This window comes from Tamandua tetradactyla, chromosome 15, assembly GCF_023851605.1.
Source record: "Tamandua tetradactyla isolate mTamTet1 chromosome 15, mTamTet1.pri, whole genome shotgun sequence".
Lineage (NCBI taxonomy): Eukaryota > Metazoa > Chordata > Mammalia > Pilosa > Myrmecophagidae > Tamandua > Tamandua tetradactyla.
In genome coordinates this window covers 45359441-45376748 of record NC_135341.1, presented here as the reverse complement: position 1 = coordinate 45376748, position 17308 = coordinate 45359441, and the positions used below count along the sequence as shown (strand labels likewise).

At 36.0% G+C, this 17308-nt stretch overlaps 1 protein-coding gene across 11 annotated transcripts in view; it reads right to left on the bottom strand.

Moving 5' to 3' along the window:
* ULK4 (unc-51 like kinase 4) overlaps positions 1 to 17308 on the bottom strand; it is a 749242-nt gene that overhangs the window by 672679 nt on the left and 59255 nt on the right. For all 11 annotated transcript variants that reach the window (XR_013162830.1, XM_077129714.1, XM_077129713.1 and 8 more), the window contains 2 exons: positions 16203 to 16384; positions 15283 to 15329 (listed from right to left, as the gene is read on the bottom strand). Coding sequence is in view for 10 of the 11 variants with exons in the window: in XM_077129714.1 (XP_076985829.1) it covers positions 15283 to 15329; positions 16203 to 16384 (229 nt within the window). In the remaining variant the exon portion in view is untranslated. The remainder of the gene's footprint in view (positions 1 to 15282; positions 15330 to 16202; positions 16385 to 17308) is intronic.

Here is a 17308-nt window from a genome sequence, read left to right as displayed (position 1 = left end):
TTTATCATATTGACTGGGATATATATATGGGGTTTTTTTGCAATAACTTATTTATATTAGTAGTGTTAATCAATGGGACACATGACTCTATATAACCCCTTTCAATCACGTTCACCTTCAATATGGTAATATTACATATAAACCCACTAGTGAACTGCCTGCACTTCTATCTATTTCCTTACAATTAGGTTCAACCTCATTAGCTAACTGTTCACCATCTCAAGCTTCTATGTATCTCTAGGTTGGAATATACATGTATATTGATACATTATTTCTGAAGGGCATTTTAGCAATTCATCAGAAGTCACAAAAAAATATCTACTGGAGACCTGGGTTCTATTCCTGGTGCCTGCCCATGAAAAAAAAAATTTACTGCTTTCTACCCAATTGTCCTAATTCTATGAATCTGTCTTAAGAGAAAAATTTTTAAGATAGGCACAAAGATGTAAGCATAATTATGGTCATCAAAATATTATTTACAATATAATAATACTATCTAAAAATAGTAAACAGGGTAAATGAACTTTTATAGCATATAAAATTATTAGATAAATCATTAACGACTTCAAAAATATACAACACAGTTTCTGCCTGCCATGCCGGATTCCCAGCGCCTGCCTGGGCAAAAAAAAACATAATATATGTTACAGACAGAGGAGAAACTTTTAAAATTATATTACAGGATCCTAATTCAGTTTTTCCACAAGCAGAAAAAAGCCAAGGAATGGTTATCCACATGCTGAATTAAAGACCATATCATATGCTGTCAAAGTATCCTGGCCTGGAGTCCAAGAAGGCTTTATGAGAAGTGTCATTTCAATGGGGAAAAAGAAAGTATATAGAAGGTTCCAAGCAGAGGACTTATCCTTGTTACAAAACATGATTTTTCTTGAATTAAAACTGTTCTACAATTAAACTTCAGCTTTAAAAAATGAAAAAGTCTCCAAACAGTATTTGGAAAGGATTAAGAATGTCTATTTAAAAATCAGCAGAGGGTACTCCATTCAAGGATATAATTTAAGTTCTAACTTAATTTATAAGGGAGAGTGTAAGAAGATTCATAAGTTTCTTTTTATGAGCAAACCACAAATATTCTCAAAAGTATTAAGAGTTTAAAAGCTACATAACATTCCTATTTTGCCATGACAGCAACGTTAGAAGATGCATAAGAACAATTACTCAAAAAAGTATTCTGTGAGCACCTATCATTTCCTTCACATTTCATCAGGCCTAGAAAATAGTTACCATCATACCACTACCACATTTCATAAACTCATTCAGCCCCATGCTTTCATGCACTTCTCTTGACCAATTATGTAACATGAGCAGTCGCAATAATAATGACAACTTTCATACACTATGTACCCACTAAGAATCAGGCACTTTACAAGATACTTCATATACTTATTTCATTCAAAGTTTAATTATTTACAAAACTCTATAAGGTAGGACTTCCAAGAAGATGGCAGAATAGGATAGGCTGAGTTCACCCCTATACTGTGGAACAGTTAGAGAAGTGACAGAAAAACAACCAGGGCAGCAGTTCCAGGGTGCAAATGACCTGAAAGGGACTTCTACACTACATAGGGAGGACCTGGATGAAAAAGCAGAGAAATTACAACTGGGAGGATGGGGTGAACTTACATAGTTGTGACTACACTTGGGGCAGACAGCAATGTGCAGGTAGGAGCCGGTGACAAAGAAGCAGTACGCTCTTACACTCCTGCCTACCTCCGTATCAGCCTGGGACATCTTCCTTCTCAGCTCCAAAGCCGAGAGCTCCCAAGGGGAACCCAGAAGCCAGCAGTTGTTGTTTACTTATGCACAGAGACCTTGCCGCGGTGGATATGCCTACTCCTCACCCCCAAGACAGGCTGCTATGTTACCAGGTTCTGGCAGAGACTGGGGACCCTTCCCTTGAGAAAAGGGGGGAGATGCAGAGCAGAGCCAACCTGGCAGTTAGCCAGTGAAAGAGGCACTCCAGGTCTCACTAACTCTATCCTTTCTCACGGACAGCCAGAGTGCTCATGGGCTTGTAAGGACAGAGAGGTGGAGACGAGGGAGCAAGTCTTGCTACAACACCAGGTACTCCCAGGCTGGATGAGGGCAGGGGAACTTGAAACTCTCAGTCCCACACCTCAAGGTCATTTCATGTAGGAGTCTGGGAATCACCAGACCCATCATGCCCACACTTGAATTCTCCACCAAGGTACACACTACTCACCCTCTACCCCCCACCCCCCACCCCCAAGGTTGGCAGCTTTCAGCACACACCAAGACCAGCGGCCTTGACTGGATTTGTACCTGGTCTGGATCCTGCCCAGCCAGCTGCTGCAATCAGGAAGAGGCAGGCCTGAGGGGAAGAGGTGGCCTAAGAGCACCATCTTTTGGGAAGAAAAGGAAAGTGTGGTCTGATGAACTGCCTTTCTCCCTAGCCTTTAACAGATCTTCAATCAGAATTGCACCTCTTCCGTGAGGTCCCAGCCTTGGTTTGACAGGGAATTACTGACAAACCAAGTGTAAAACAAGACCTTCAACACAAACCCAAGCAACTACAGAATCTTAGATAAGCAAGGGAAATCAATTTTCAAAATAACCTCATCAAGATAATCAAATGCCAGTAAAACAATAAATCACTAAGCATATGATGATGCAGGAAGATCTAGCCAAGGCAAATGATCACATTAAAAATCCAAAGGAGACACAGAAGTTGGAATAACTAAAGAAAAGCTGTTCATACAAATCTCCTGAAAAAATTCGATGGGTTGGCTAAAGACACAAAGCATATCAAGAAGACACTAGGAGAGCATAAAGAAGAATCTGAAAGGACAAAGAGAAAAAGAAATCTTACAGAAATGAAAGATACCGTACATTAAATTAAAAATGCACAAGAGATATACAACAGCAGATTTGAAGAGGCAGAAGAAAAAATAAGCAAACTAGAGGACAGGGCAACTGAATTTGAATGCACAAAAGAAAAAATGGCAAAAAAAAAAAGGAATTTGAATTGGATCTCAGGGAAATGGGCAACACAAAACACATAAATATAAGAATAACTGGTGTCCCAGAAAAAAAAGAGAAGAGTAAAGGGCTAGGAAGATTGTTTGAGGAGATAATGGAGGGGAAATGTCCCAACCCCCAAAAAAGACATAAATATGCAACTCAAAGAAGCCAAACAAACTCCAAATGGAATAAATCCAAACAGACCCACTATAAGACATGTACTAATCAGACTGCCAAACACTGAAGAGAAACAGCAACTCCTGAAAGCACCAAGAGAGAAGTGATTTACCACATAAAAGGGAAGTCACACAAGTCTAAGTTTGGACTACTCAATGGGCACCACAGAGGTGAGAGGTAGTGGAATGATATATTTAAGATTCTGAAAGAAAAAAATGGCTAATCAAAAATTCTTTATCGAATAAATTTGTCCTTCAAAAATGAGAGAGAGATTAAAGTTTTCATAGATGAACAAATGCTGAGAAAATTTGTTAACAAGAGACCTGCCCTACAAGAAATACTAAAGGGAGTTCTGTAGGCTGGGAAAAAAAAAATGCAGGAAAGAGAGGTCTGTAGGAAGGCAAAGAATTGAAGGGTATTGTAAGGGTAATTTAAAGGATATAAAGATAGAGGGGAAAAACATAGATCTGAAAAATAAAAACCAAAGGATAAGATGGTAGATTCAACAACTGCCCTTACTGTAGTAACTTGGAATGTTAATGGACTAAACTACCAAATTAAAAGACAGATTGACAGTACAGTTTTAAAATGTGATACATCTATCAGCTGTTTAAAAGAGACTCATTTTAGACCAAGGATATGAATAGACTGAAAGTGAAAGGATGGAAAAAGATAGTCTATGCAAACTCTAATCAAAAGAGGGCAAGAATAGCTATACTAGTATCAGTCAAAATAGACTTTAAATGCAAATACGTTGTAAGAGACGAGGAAGGACACTACATAATAATAAAAGGGACAATTCATCAAGAAAAAATAACAAATATTTATGCACCCAACCAAGGCACTCCAAAGTACATGAAGCAAACAGTAGCAAAATTGAAGGAAGTAATACATATTTCAACAGTTATAGTAGGAGACTTCAATACACCACTCTCCACTATACATATTAAAACCAAACAGAGGATCAACAAGGTAATAAAGAACCTAAACGATGTAATAAACAGATTAGACCTAAGAGACATTACACCTGATTATACCCCAAAACACCAGGATATACATTTTTCTCTAGTATATATGGTATATTCTGCAGGATATATCATATGCTGGGACACAAAGCAGGTCTTCATAAATTTAATAATACTGAAATTATCCAAAGCACTTTGCAGTCATTCCAGCCGCAACAGAATTAAGTTGGAAATTAATAATCACTAAAGAACCAGAGTTTTCACAAGCATATGGAGATTAAGCAACACATCCTTAAATAATCAGTGGGCCAAAAAAGAAATTGCTCATTGGTAAATGCTAATGAGAATACAACATATCAGAACTTATGGGATGTAGCAAATGCAGCAATGAGAGAGAAGTTGATTTATTTATTGCCATAAATGCCTATATTAAAGCAGAAAGAGCAAAGAAATTAGGAGCTTGGAGAAATTTGAGAAAGAACAGCAAACTAACCCCAAAGCAAATAAAAGAAAAGAAATGACACAAATTGAAGCAGAAAGAAAGGAATTGGAGAATTAAAAACAAAGTAGAAAGAATCAACAAAACCAAAAGTTGGGTCTTTGAAAAAAATCAATAAAATCAATGGACTCCTAGCTGGACTGATAAAGAAAAAAGAGAGAGAGGATGCAAATAAACAAAATCAGAAAATATTTTGATCCTGAAGAAATTTTTTAAAATCATAAGAGGATACTATGAATAACTACATACCAACAAACTAGACAACTTAGATGAAATGGACAATTTCCTACAAACACATGAACAACCAGTACTGACTCACGAAGACATACAAGACCTCAACAAACCAATCACAAGTAAAGAGATCCAATTAGTCATCAAAAACTTTCCTACAAAGAAAAGCCCAGGGTCAAATGGCTTCAAAGGGGAATTTTATAAAACATTCCAGAAAGAACTAATACCATACCTGCTCAAACTCTTCCCAAAAAATTGAGGAAAAATTCAATTTATGAAGCTAAGATCACTCTAATACCAAAGCTGGATGAAGATTCTACAAGAAAGGAAAAATACAAGCCAATTTCCCTAATGAATATACATGTAAAAATTTTCAACCGAAGACTTGCAAATCAAATCCAAAGGCACATTAGAAGAATTATACATCACGACCAAGTGGGATTTATACAAGGCATGCAAGGGTCATTCAACACAAGAAAAATCAATGTAATACAACACATTAAAAAACTGAAAGGGATGCATGATCATCTTGACTGATGCTGAAAGAGCATTTGACACAATTTACCATCTTTTTCTGATAACAGCACTGCAAAAGGTAGGAATCAAAGGAAACTTTCTCAATATGATGTAAAAAAAAAAAAAAAAACGGCATATAGGAAAAACCCACAGCCAGCATCATACCCAACGGTAAGAGGCTGAAAGCTTTCCCCCTAAGATTGGGAAAGAGACAAGGATGCCCACAGTCACCATGATTATTCAACATTGTTCTAGAAATTCTAGCTAGAGCAACCAGGCACAAAAAAAAAAATAAAAGGCATCCAAAGCAGAAAGGAAGAAGTAAACCTTTCATTATTTGCAAGATGACATGATCTTATATTTGGAAAATCCTGAGAAATCTATGACAAAGCTAATTGAGCTAATAAATTCAGCAAAGTGGCAGGATACAACATTAATGTGCAAAAATCAGTAATGTTTCTATACACAAGTAATGACCTAACTGAAGAGGCAATTAAGAAAAAAATTCCATTGACAACAACAACTGAAAGAAACAAACAAATATCTAGGAATAAACTTAACCAGGGACATAAAAGACCCACACACAGAAGACTACAAAACATTGCTTAAAAAAAAAAAGCTCTAAATTGACAGGAAGATCTTCCGTGATCATGGACAGGAAGGCTTAATGTTAAGCTGTCAATTCTACCCAAATTGATCTACAGATTCGATGCAATACCAATAAAAATTGCAACAACAATCCGTTTTTCCCGTCTTGTACAATCCAGAGGAATATATATATTTTTTTGTATTCTGTATGGCAGGGTCACATTTTATTATTTTTCTATGTATCTCATAATTGCAGCACCATTTGCTGAACTTTTGTTTGTTTTTTGTTTGCCTGTTTTGCTTGTTTTTTTAGGGAAGTGCATGGACTGGGAATCAAACCCGGGTCTCTCGCATGGGAGGCAAGAATTCTACCACTGAACTACCCTTGTACCCCCTTCCAGAGGAATACTTTTATCAATTATTGTGTAAATGCAAGCTTTTTAGTAGTTCTAGAAGAAGCATTTTTTAGAAGGAGCTAGAAATCCCACTTCATCCCATTTTTTTTAATGTAAATGATTTTTTTAAGAGGAGACATCATTTACTGGTTGTTTAATCTTTGACACAACCAGAAAACAGAAGGATATTGACTTGTGGGGAGTTTTGACTGTCCAGGCTGTCAACTTAACATTTCATAGGGTAGGGGGTGGTAGTTTTTATACTCTATAATACAATGCATATTAAATGATGATTTGGTATCACAGTCATGCATTTAATACATGTTGAACATTTTAAATTACTTCTGTTTCCCTGTTTTTTAGTAGAATTGTTTTCTTAAAACTGCTCCCTAATCTTGGCTCTCCCTGTCAGAACTGTGTGCACTCTGTAACATCCTTGGTCGTGGCAGTCCAGTTTTCCTAACAACTTTGTTATACACTGTGAAAGACTGGAAATGTGTGCGGTGTGTACGATATTAAACTGTGAATTAATGGGACTTGTGATATAACAGCTTTATCAACATTTGAAGAGAGTGGTACTTGATATCCTCAAGTACCTCCAAATTTTAAGCTGGAAAGTAACTAGAATATCCTCCAAATTTTAAGCTGGAAAGTAACTAGAATAAGGAATAACTTTAGGAAACAATTACAACTACATGGCTATTTAGATTTTCAGTATATACATTAAGAATTGTGTACAAACTGTTCATGATATCTGTGTGTGCATCTTCAGAACAACGAATTAAATCTCAATAAGAAAAAAAAAAAAGACATAGTTTTAGGAGGTAGCTTCTGAGACTTGCACCCAAAGCACAAAACAACAAAAGAAAAAAACAGATAAGTGGGAACTTCTTAAAATCAAACGCTTCTGTGCCTCAAAGAACTTTGTCAAAAAGGTGAAGGTAAAGCCAACTCAATGAGAGAAAATATTTGGAAACTATATATTTCATATGGGTTTGATATTCTGTATACGTAAAGATATACAACTCGACAACAAAAGAACAAACAATGCAATATGGGCAAAAGATATGAATAGACATTCTTCTGAAGAGGAACTACAAATGGTTAAAAAGCACATGAAAAAGATGTTCATCTTCACTAGCAATAAGGGAAATGCAAATCAAAACCACAATGAGTTATCATCTCACACCTAGAAGAATGCTGCCATTAAACAAACAGGAAACTATAAATGTTAGAAAGAATGTGGAGAAATTGGAACACTTATTCACTGCTGGTGGCAATGTATAATGGTACAGCCACTGTGGAAGACAGTTTGGCTGTTCCTCAGAAGACTAAATATCAAGTTGCCCTATGATCCGGCAATTCCACTACTTAATATATACCCAGAAGAGCTGGGAACAGTGTCATGAACAGACATTTGCACACCGATGTTAAAAGTGACACTATTCACAATGGCTAAAAGATGGAAATAATCCAAGCACCCATCAACAGATGAGCAGATAAGCAAAATGTGGTATATTGGAATATTATGCAGCAATAAGAAGAAATGAGGCCCTGAAACACATGAAACTATGCATGAACCCTGAGGATTTAATACTGAGGGAAATAAACCAGACACAAAAGGACAGATACTGCATGATTTCACTAATATGAACCCCCTAGAAAATGTAAACTCAGGGTCTTAAAATGTAGAATTTAAGAGACCTAGAGACAGACAAGCTAGAGAAGGGGGAGTGTTTTCTTATATGTGCAAATTTGTTAATGTGACTGAACTTAAATGTACGGGAATGGATAAAGGTGAGGGTAGTTTGTTAGTGGGATTATAATTTATAGTACCAAACTAAAGGCGACTATGATTGAAAGGGGTTGTTTAAAGTCATGTATCTCACTGATTAGTACTACAAATAGAAATAACTTCTTGCCTGAACTACTTCAAAGGTATGACACATGTACAAAAGAGTTAATAATCGAGGGATATATGGGAAAAGCTATCTATCGCATGCCATGGACTATATTTTACAGGAATACCTCACTACTGCCACAACAATACAAATGTAAATGATTGGGGGAGTGGGATAAGAATTAAGGGGAGTTTGGGATTTTCTCTCTGGTGTGCATGTGTCTGTTATTCTCCTTGAAGCAATGAAAATTGTCTAAAATTGAGAGTGAAGACAATTGTACAACTAAGTGAGGATATTGTCACTATTTTGGATAAAATAAATGCTATGTGAATATATCTCAACAAAATCTGCAAATTCAAAATAAACAAACAGAAAGATTCAAGTTCTAGAATAAATGTGGAGAGAGGTATACCTATTCAATGTTGGTAGGGTAGCAGAATGGTGCAGACCCTCCACAGAGTAATGTAGAGGATTTACAGGAAGCTAGATATAGGGTCACCTTATGATTAAGACAATCCCATTACTAGGAATATATTTGGAAGAACTGAAAGCAGTTCTCTGGTTGAGACATTTGCACACTAATGTTTATGGCAGCATTATTCACGATAGCCAATGGATGGAGGCGGCTGTAGGGTACATTGAATGATGAGCAGAAGGGAGAACTGTGGTGTGTACATACAATGGAATATTGTGCAGCTACAGAGAGGAATGAAATTGTAAGGCATGCAACAAGGTGAATGAACCCTGAAGACATGTTAAGAAAATAAGTCAGAAACAAAAGGACCAGTATGATATGGCCTCATTTAGAAAATACTTATAAGAAAATTAGGGCCTAGACTGTAAGCTCTTAAAGCAATCACACTTATTTCTGAATTTTAAGTAACATTTCTAAATTCTGAGATGCTGTGCTCAATGTGTATAACCTGATATATCCCTGGAACTCTGGGTACCTGTGTAACAATAAGACTCAGAGTTTGAGTCCTGCAGTTCTGAAAGTCAGCACTATTTCCTACAGCAACTGTTCAAGATGCCAAAAAAACAGATCAGACTTCAAGTAGAGATATGAACAAAGCTGATTTGGTTGGGTCTAAGGTAAATCAGAATGCAAGGTAAAGGATGATAGTGTTTGTATTCTTAAACATCACGTTCTGTGTGAGATCAAAGGAACAGATGTTTATTTTGCCCAAAATTTAAATTTTCTGTAGCACACAATCTAACTTAAGCTGTCTGGTCACTTCATTTAAACAACCTAAATACATAGAGTCTAGAATAAGTTATGTGATCTTGTAATTTTGTATAGCTTAATATGAAACACCCAAATACAGTCCAGAGTATGTTGGGCAGATAATAAAAACATCTTTGTAAAGTCCCTGGACAACTTGAGAAAAAATATAAATATATTAAACTTTCCCACCTGGGAAACCCCTGATACTCTCTCAAGCATTTGGTACTCCCAAGTTAATAGGCCAAGTCCTGAATCTTTAGGCTTGCTCTTACGAAACTTATTTCTATAACAGGGAAGCTAAGCCTACCAACAATTATGCCTAAGAGTCACTTCCAGAGAACCTCTTTTGTTGCTCAGATGTGACCTCTCTCTAAGGCCAACTCTGCACATAAACTCATTACCCGTCCCTGCTACATGGGACATGACTTTAAGGGTGTAAGTCTCCCTGGCAATATAGGATATTACACCTAGGGATGAACATGGCTCTGGCATCATGGGACTGACAATGCCTTCTTGACCAAAAGGGGAAAAAGAAATGTAACAAAATAAGGTTTCGGTGGCTAAGAGATATCAAGTAGAGTTGAGGGGCTATTCTAGATGTTACTCCTATGCAAGCTTCAGCTACATAGTGCACATTACCACAGTATACCAATCACCAACCAACAGTATTCCTAAAAACCCTAAAGAAAACCAAGGGATCTATCTGAGACTCTATAAAAGTTTTCTTACTAAGTTCATTTTTCAGAAACTTAAAACCTCCAGATGGACCTATGCCAGATAAGCCCTGAAAACCTGAGGTATCTGTCTCTCCAAGAACATCAACCAGTTACATTCCCCTAACCCATAATGTCAACACCCCTTTTCAACATAAGGAAGTTAGAATGGTCATTATGCAAATATTCCTAAAGATTGGGAGAAGGATCAAATGAGAGGGAGGAATTGTAACAGAGAAGTTAGGATTTAACAAATGAGTATGACTATTGAATTATTATACTGATATTTATTTTTAGTCTCTAGTGTTTTAGAGCAGCTAGAAGGAAATACCTGAGATTGTAGAACTGCAATCCAAACTATACTATGAAATTTGTTCTACAACTACCTGTTAAACAGTACTTTGAAATCTATCATTTTTCTGCATATGTTATATTTCACACAAACAAAAAAGTTTAAAAAAATCTTTTTGAGTTAGACACAATACTACCATCTTACAGATGAGGGAACTGAGGCTCAGCAAGTGAAGCAACCTGCCTGGGGGGCAGATTTGTGATCCATACCCAGGTCTGGCTGAATTCCAAGCCAGGAAGCTAAGCCTCAGAGAAAAGAAATCCTCAAGCCCTGTCCCACTGATGGACAGAGCCCAAAGCCTTCTGTTTTACCTAAGGTACTTTACCCAAGGCATGCAGCTTTCATAAAAAGTACACTTCCTTCAATCAGGAGCTTATAAATTATATTCCCATTAGTTTTTTTCTTTATTATTAAAGCAAAACAACATACAAACATGAACATTCTTAACATACAAATTCCATGCATGGTGTACAAACAAATGGCTCACAATATCATCACATAGTAGTATATTCATCACCATGATCATTTTTTAGAACATGTGCATCACTCCAGAAAAAGAAATAAAAGAAAAAAGCAAAAACGCATACATACCATATCCCTTACCCCTCCTGCTCACTGACCACTAGGCATTTCCATCTACTCAACAGATTTTAACCTTTGTTCCCCCTATTTTTTTCTATACCCCTTACCACTCCCTTTCATTGTTCACTAGTATGTGAATCTACTCAATTAATTTTAAAATATGTTCCCCCTATTATTTATTTTTAAGCCATATCTTTTACTCATCTGTCAATACTGTAGATAAAAGAAACATCAGACACAAGGTTTTCACAATCACACAGTCACATTGCAAAAGTTGTATCATCATACGTTCATTTTCAAGAAACATGGCTTCTGGAACACAGTTCTAGAGTTTCAGACACTTCTCTCTAGTCTCTCTAATACACCTTGAACTAAAAAGGGGGTATCTACAAAATCTATAAGAATAACCTGCAGGATAACCTCTCACTCTGTTTGAAATCTCTCAGCCACTGACACTTCATTTTGTCTCATTTCTCTCTTCTCCCTTTTTGGTCAAGAAGGTTTTCTCAATCCCTTGATGTGTAGTCCCAGCTCATTTTAGGATTTCTATCCCACGTTGCCAGGGAGGTTTACACCCCTGGGAGTCATGTCCCACATACAGAGGGGGAGGGTGGTGAGTTTGCTTGCTGTGTTGGCTGAGAGAGGCCACATCTGAGCAAGAAAAGAGGTTCTCTGGGGGTGACTCTTAGCCTAATTTAAATAGGCTTAAAATCCTTTGTGAGGATAAGTTTCATATGAACAAACCACATGATTGAGGGCTCGGCCTATTGATTTCGTTGTCCCTACCACTTGCAAGAATATCAGGAATTCTCCAAACGGGGAAGTTGAATTTTCCCCCTTCCTTGTCGTTCCCCCAAGGGGACTTTGTAAATACATATTTATTCACTGTTAAAATCACTCTGGGATTTCTTAGGGCACCACTCTGGCCAAACCTACAAAATCCCATGCCCTACTCAAGGTTCCATGTACTTATGGTGTTCAATTAACCTGTCTACATAAGTTATATTAGGAAATGCACTAGTCAAAATATAAATTTTGTGCCCAAATAAACATTTTTGCTTTAGTCTCATACCTAAGTTAAAGTTTTAAAATAGAATTACCATCTATTTTCAAACCCTGCAATACTGACATTCCTTTGTTCTTCCAATGCAAAAACATTTTTAAATTTGTACATTTAGTCACTATCATTGTACCCTCTAGGCATTCCTAGATTATACCACCTCAGTCTTTATCATCTATCTTTCCTTCTGATTTCATTTGTGCCCCTAGCCCTCCTCCCTCTATCATTCTCACATTTAGCTTCATTCAGTGTACTAACATTACTGTGCTATGATTAGGTAGTATTGTGCTATCTCTGAATTTTTCCAAACAGTCCTGTTGCACAATCCGTATCCCTTCAGTTCCAATTACCCAAAATCTACCCTATTTCTATCTCCTAATGACCTCTATTCTTAATTGAAATTCTCCAAGTTCATTCATTAATGTTAGTTCAAATCAGTGAAACCATACAGTATTTGCCCTTTTGTTTCTGGCTAATCTCACTCAGTGTAATGTCTTCAAGGTCCATCCATGTCATTACATGCTTCATGACTTTATTCTGTCTCACAGCTGCATAATATTCCACCATATATATATAAATATATATATATATAAATATATATATATATATACCACATCTTGTTTAGCCACTCGTCTGTTGATGGGCATTTTGGCTGTTTCCATCTCTTGGCAATCGTAAATAATGCTGCTATAGACACTGGTGTGCAAATGTCTGTTTGTGTCCTTGACTTCATATCCTCTGAATAGATATTAGCAATGGTATTGCCAGATCATATGGCAATTCAATACTTAGCTTCCTGAGGAACTGCCAAACTGCCTTCCACAGCGATTATGCCATTTTACATTCCACCCAACTGTCAGTAAGTGTGCCTGTTTCTCCACATCCTCTCCAGCACTTATTGCTTTCTGTTTTGTTGATAATGGCCATTCTGGTGGGTGTGAGATGATATCTCATTGTGATTTTGATTTGCATTTCCCTAATAGCCAGGGAAGTTGAGCATCTTTTCATATGCCTTTTAAACATTTGCATTTCTTCTTCTGAAAAATGTCTGTTCATGTCTTTTGCCCATTTTGTAATTGGGTTGTCTGTCTTTTTGTTATTGAGTTGAACAATCTCAATATATTCTGGATACTAGACCTTAATTTGATACATCATTTTCAAATATTGTCTCCCATTGTGTAGGTTGTCTTTTTACTTTCTTGACGAAGTTCTTTGATGCACAAAAGTGTTTAATTTTGAGAAGTTTCCATTTATTTATTACTTGCTTCAGTGCTCGTGCTTTGGATGTAAGATCTAGGAAACCGCATCTTAATATAAGATTTATAAGATATTTCCCTATGTTTTCTTCTAAAAGTTTTATGGTCTTAGATCTAATGCTTAGGTCTTTGATCCATTTTGAGTTAATTTTTGGATAGGGTGTGATATATGGATCTTCTTTCATTCTTTTGCATATGGATATCCAGTTCTCCGGGCACCATTTATTGAAGAGACTGTTCTGTCCCAGGTAAGTTGGCTTGACTCCATTATCAAAGATCAATTGTCCATATTTGAGGTGGTCTATATCTGAATACTCTATTCAATTCCATTGGTCAGTATAGCTGTCTTTATGCCAGAACCATGCTGTTTTGACCACTGTAGCTTCGTAATACACCTTAAAGTCAGGTAGTATGAGACCTCCAACATCACTTTTCTTTCTCAGGATATTTTTAGCTATTCGGGGCAACCTGCCCTTCCAGATAAATTTGGTTATTGGTTTCTCTATTTCTGAAAAGTAAGTTTTGGGGATTTTAATTGGTATTACATTGAATCTATAAATCAATTTAGGTAGAATTGACATCTTAACTATATTTAGTCTTCCAGTCCATGAACACGGTATACCCTTCCATTCATTTAGTTTTCTGTGATTTCTTTTAGCAATTTCTTGCAGTTTTCTTTGTGTAGGTCTTTTGTATCCTTAGTTAAGTTTATTCCTAAATATTTTATTCTTTTGGTTGCATTGGTAAATGGAATTCTTTTCTTGACTTCCCCCTGAGATTGCTCATTACTAGTGTATAGAAACACTACAGATTTTTGAATGTTGATCTTGTAACCTGCCACTTTGCTGTACTCATTTATTAGCTCTAGTAGTTTTGCTGCAGATTTTGGGGGGTTTTGACATACAGTATCATATTATCTGCAAGAAGTGAGAGTTTTACTTCTTTCTTTCCAGTTTTGATGCCTTATATTTCTTTTTCTTGTCTAATTGCTCTGGCTAGAAATTCCAACACAATCCCATTAGATATTAAATATCATAGAGAAACTAAATGCTACATGAGGGAATGATATAAGAGGTAAGGGAATACTCCTAAAGAAGTATAACTAGATTGAAATGCAGTTATCAGGGTTAAAGTATTTGATAAGGAATAGTGAAGAGTTAATAAAGCTTCCAGATGTGGCTTATATGATCCCAGAACTTTATTTTTAATAATAGGATAAAGGTTATTTCTAAATATTCATTTTAAATTTATAAATTAAATTCCTTAAAAAAAATTGCCTATGACTCAGAATCATTATTACTTCAGAATAACTTATAATCATTTGGGGTTATATGCTTTTTAAACATTTTTTATTGTGAAATATAGCATATATACAGAAAAATAATAAATTCCAAGTTCAGTTTAGTTGTAATAGAGCAAATTTCAAAGTATTGTATGGGCTACAATTGTAGAATTTCAAGTTCTACAATTTCAGGTATTTCCTTCTGGCTATGTAATAAACTAGAAACTAAAAAGAAATATCTATATAATGACTCAGTAGTCCTACTCATTTGTTAAATCTTAACTTCTCTGTTACAACACCTCCCTCTCATTTAATCATTCTCTGATTCTTCAGTGATATTTGGGCAATGACAATTCTAACATCTTCATGCTGAAAAGGGATGTCAACATTACGGGTTAGGGGAATGCAACTGCTTGACATTCTGGAAGAGACCAGTACCTCTTTGTTTCAGGGCAAGTATGTGCTTTTGATACATACATATGTTGTAACTACATAAAATCATAAAGAGAAATTTTTTGAAATATAAATGTTACTTACATATCCCAGTTTGGAGCTATACGCAAATGCTGAATTAGCAATTGGAACTAGAATAAAAAATTAAAAGGTACATTAACAACATGAAATGCTGCATCACGAAATAAGTGACTGCTAAATTAACAAAGCAAACCGCTATACAACTGAAATGTGACCCCTGCGTCAAGGAAACAATTACTCACAAAGCTGCAAAAAGCACTGACTATATGAACAAGATAAAGATGAAAACTACCAACAATGATTTCAGTTTCTCCTATTCAGTTATATTTCCTAAATGTCCCCCTTACTCCACATACACACCAATTTCCAAAAAAGTTTCATTATTATCCTGAAAGCAAAGAAACATGTTTTTTCAAGCCAGTTCCCAAATGAGGGCCATCTATGGAAAATGCCTCCAGACCACTGTAACCTCTTTCTGAGTATGACTTCAGAACCTCTACCAAAGTCGTATAGTTTTTCCAATAAACCAAGACAACAGTCCAAGAAGTAATACTTCCGATGTAATGAAGGGGCAGAGAGAAGTTTAGAGATTCAACATGTCCCTTCAATGTCACCTCAGAAACCTTGTTGGCCCAGTAAAGGAGTACTCATTCCACATGAGAAACTCACTCTAGGTGTTGATGAAAATCAGATCTCTATTTTAGGATTTCTGAGATGAACCATATCTTACAATTAATATCAAGTTAACAAAAAATGTAAACCTGAGTATTACAAAAGAAAAGATTCAAAATCATTATCTACTCAATTGCTCATAGACCTAAGGATCAAACTATCAAATTGATAAACCAACTTTTTTCCCCATTGTAATAAATCTAATATTTTATTACTTGCTTTAATCTCTATAGAAATACAAAAGTTAAGGGCATGGGCATGCTGCAGGACCCATGAAATGAGCCTTTGGGGTTCACCATCTGTGGACCTACCAGGGGTGAATGGAGGAGCCTGGTGGCTACCTCCTTGTGAGCAGCTGCCATACATAAGTAGCAAAGGAGGTTCAACTTGGCTCGCGAGGCCCCAGTACTCTTCTCAGTGGAGTCAATCTGTGAGCACACTTGTTGCAAAAAGTCATTCCAATCTTGGTCTTTCAGATATACTAATTTATCCACTGCAAGGAACAGAAAATAATAAAAGACAATGAAGGGGGGGAGGCAAGAATGCTGAAAACATTGCAAGAAAAACAAACCTGAGCGTACAATTTCAATGGACCCAAAAAAAACAGCTGTCTAAGGGAGAAATATCCTGCAATTTAGAATAACAAAATACAAAGTTAAATAATATAAAATTGCATTATAAGTACACAAGGTGCCTTTGTACAAATAAAGCAACCTAGCCCTAAAATACTGGAAAAGCCAAAAACTCTACAGTTGTTTAATGATTCCATTGAAATTACTAGTAAACATAACCAGCCTTCTTAATGAAGGCTCATTCATCTGGAATTCCTACCTTCAAATCCCTATGAAAATAAAAAGCCAAAACTAAGAAATGAGATGCTGTCTAAAATTAACATATTCTTTGCCAATCTCTATCTTTAAGTTAACTAAACTGTAAAGATAATTCCTTAAATAATTCAAAGTAAAGGGAAAAAAACATTATTTCCAATTTATAATCCTTTAGAGTTTCATAAATAACAGTTCACCTTGGCACTGAAAGCACTGAATACTAGAAATATTTTGTTCACTCTGGTCCCTCCAAACATCATGATATAGCCTTGAGGCTAAGAGTACAGACACTAGAGCTGCACTGTTATATTTGCTGGTCACTAGCCACAGGTGGCTGCTGAGCACTTTAAAAATGTGGCTAGTGCTGCAAGGGTAAAATACACATATAATTCTGAAGACTTAGTTTGAAAATATACATATAACATATCTCAGTAATTTTATATGATGAAATGTTAATATATTGTATTTACCTCAGTATATCCAAAATATTATTAAATGTAAAAATATTCTGTACCAGTTCTCTTTGTTTTTAATTGGTATTAAGCTGACTTATAAAAACACCCAATGGTTTATTTAAGCACGAATACTTT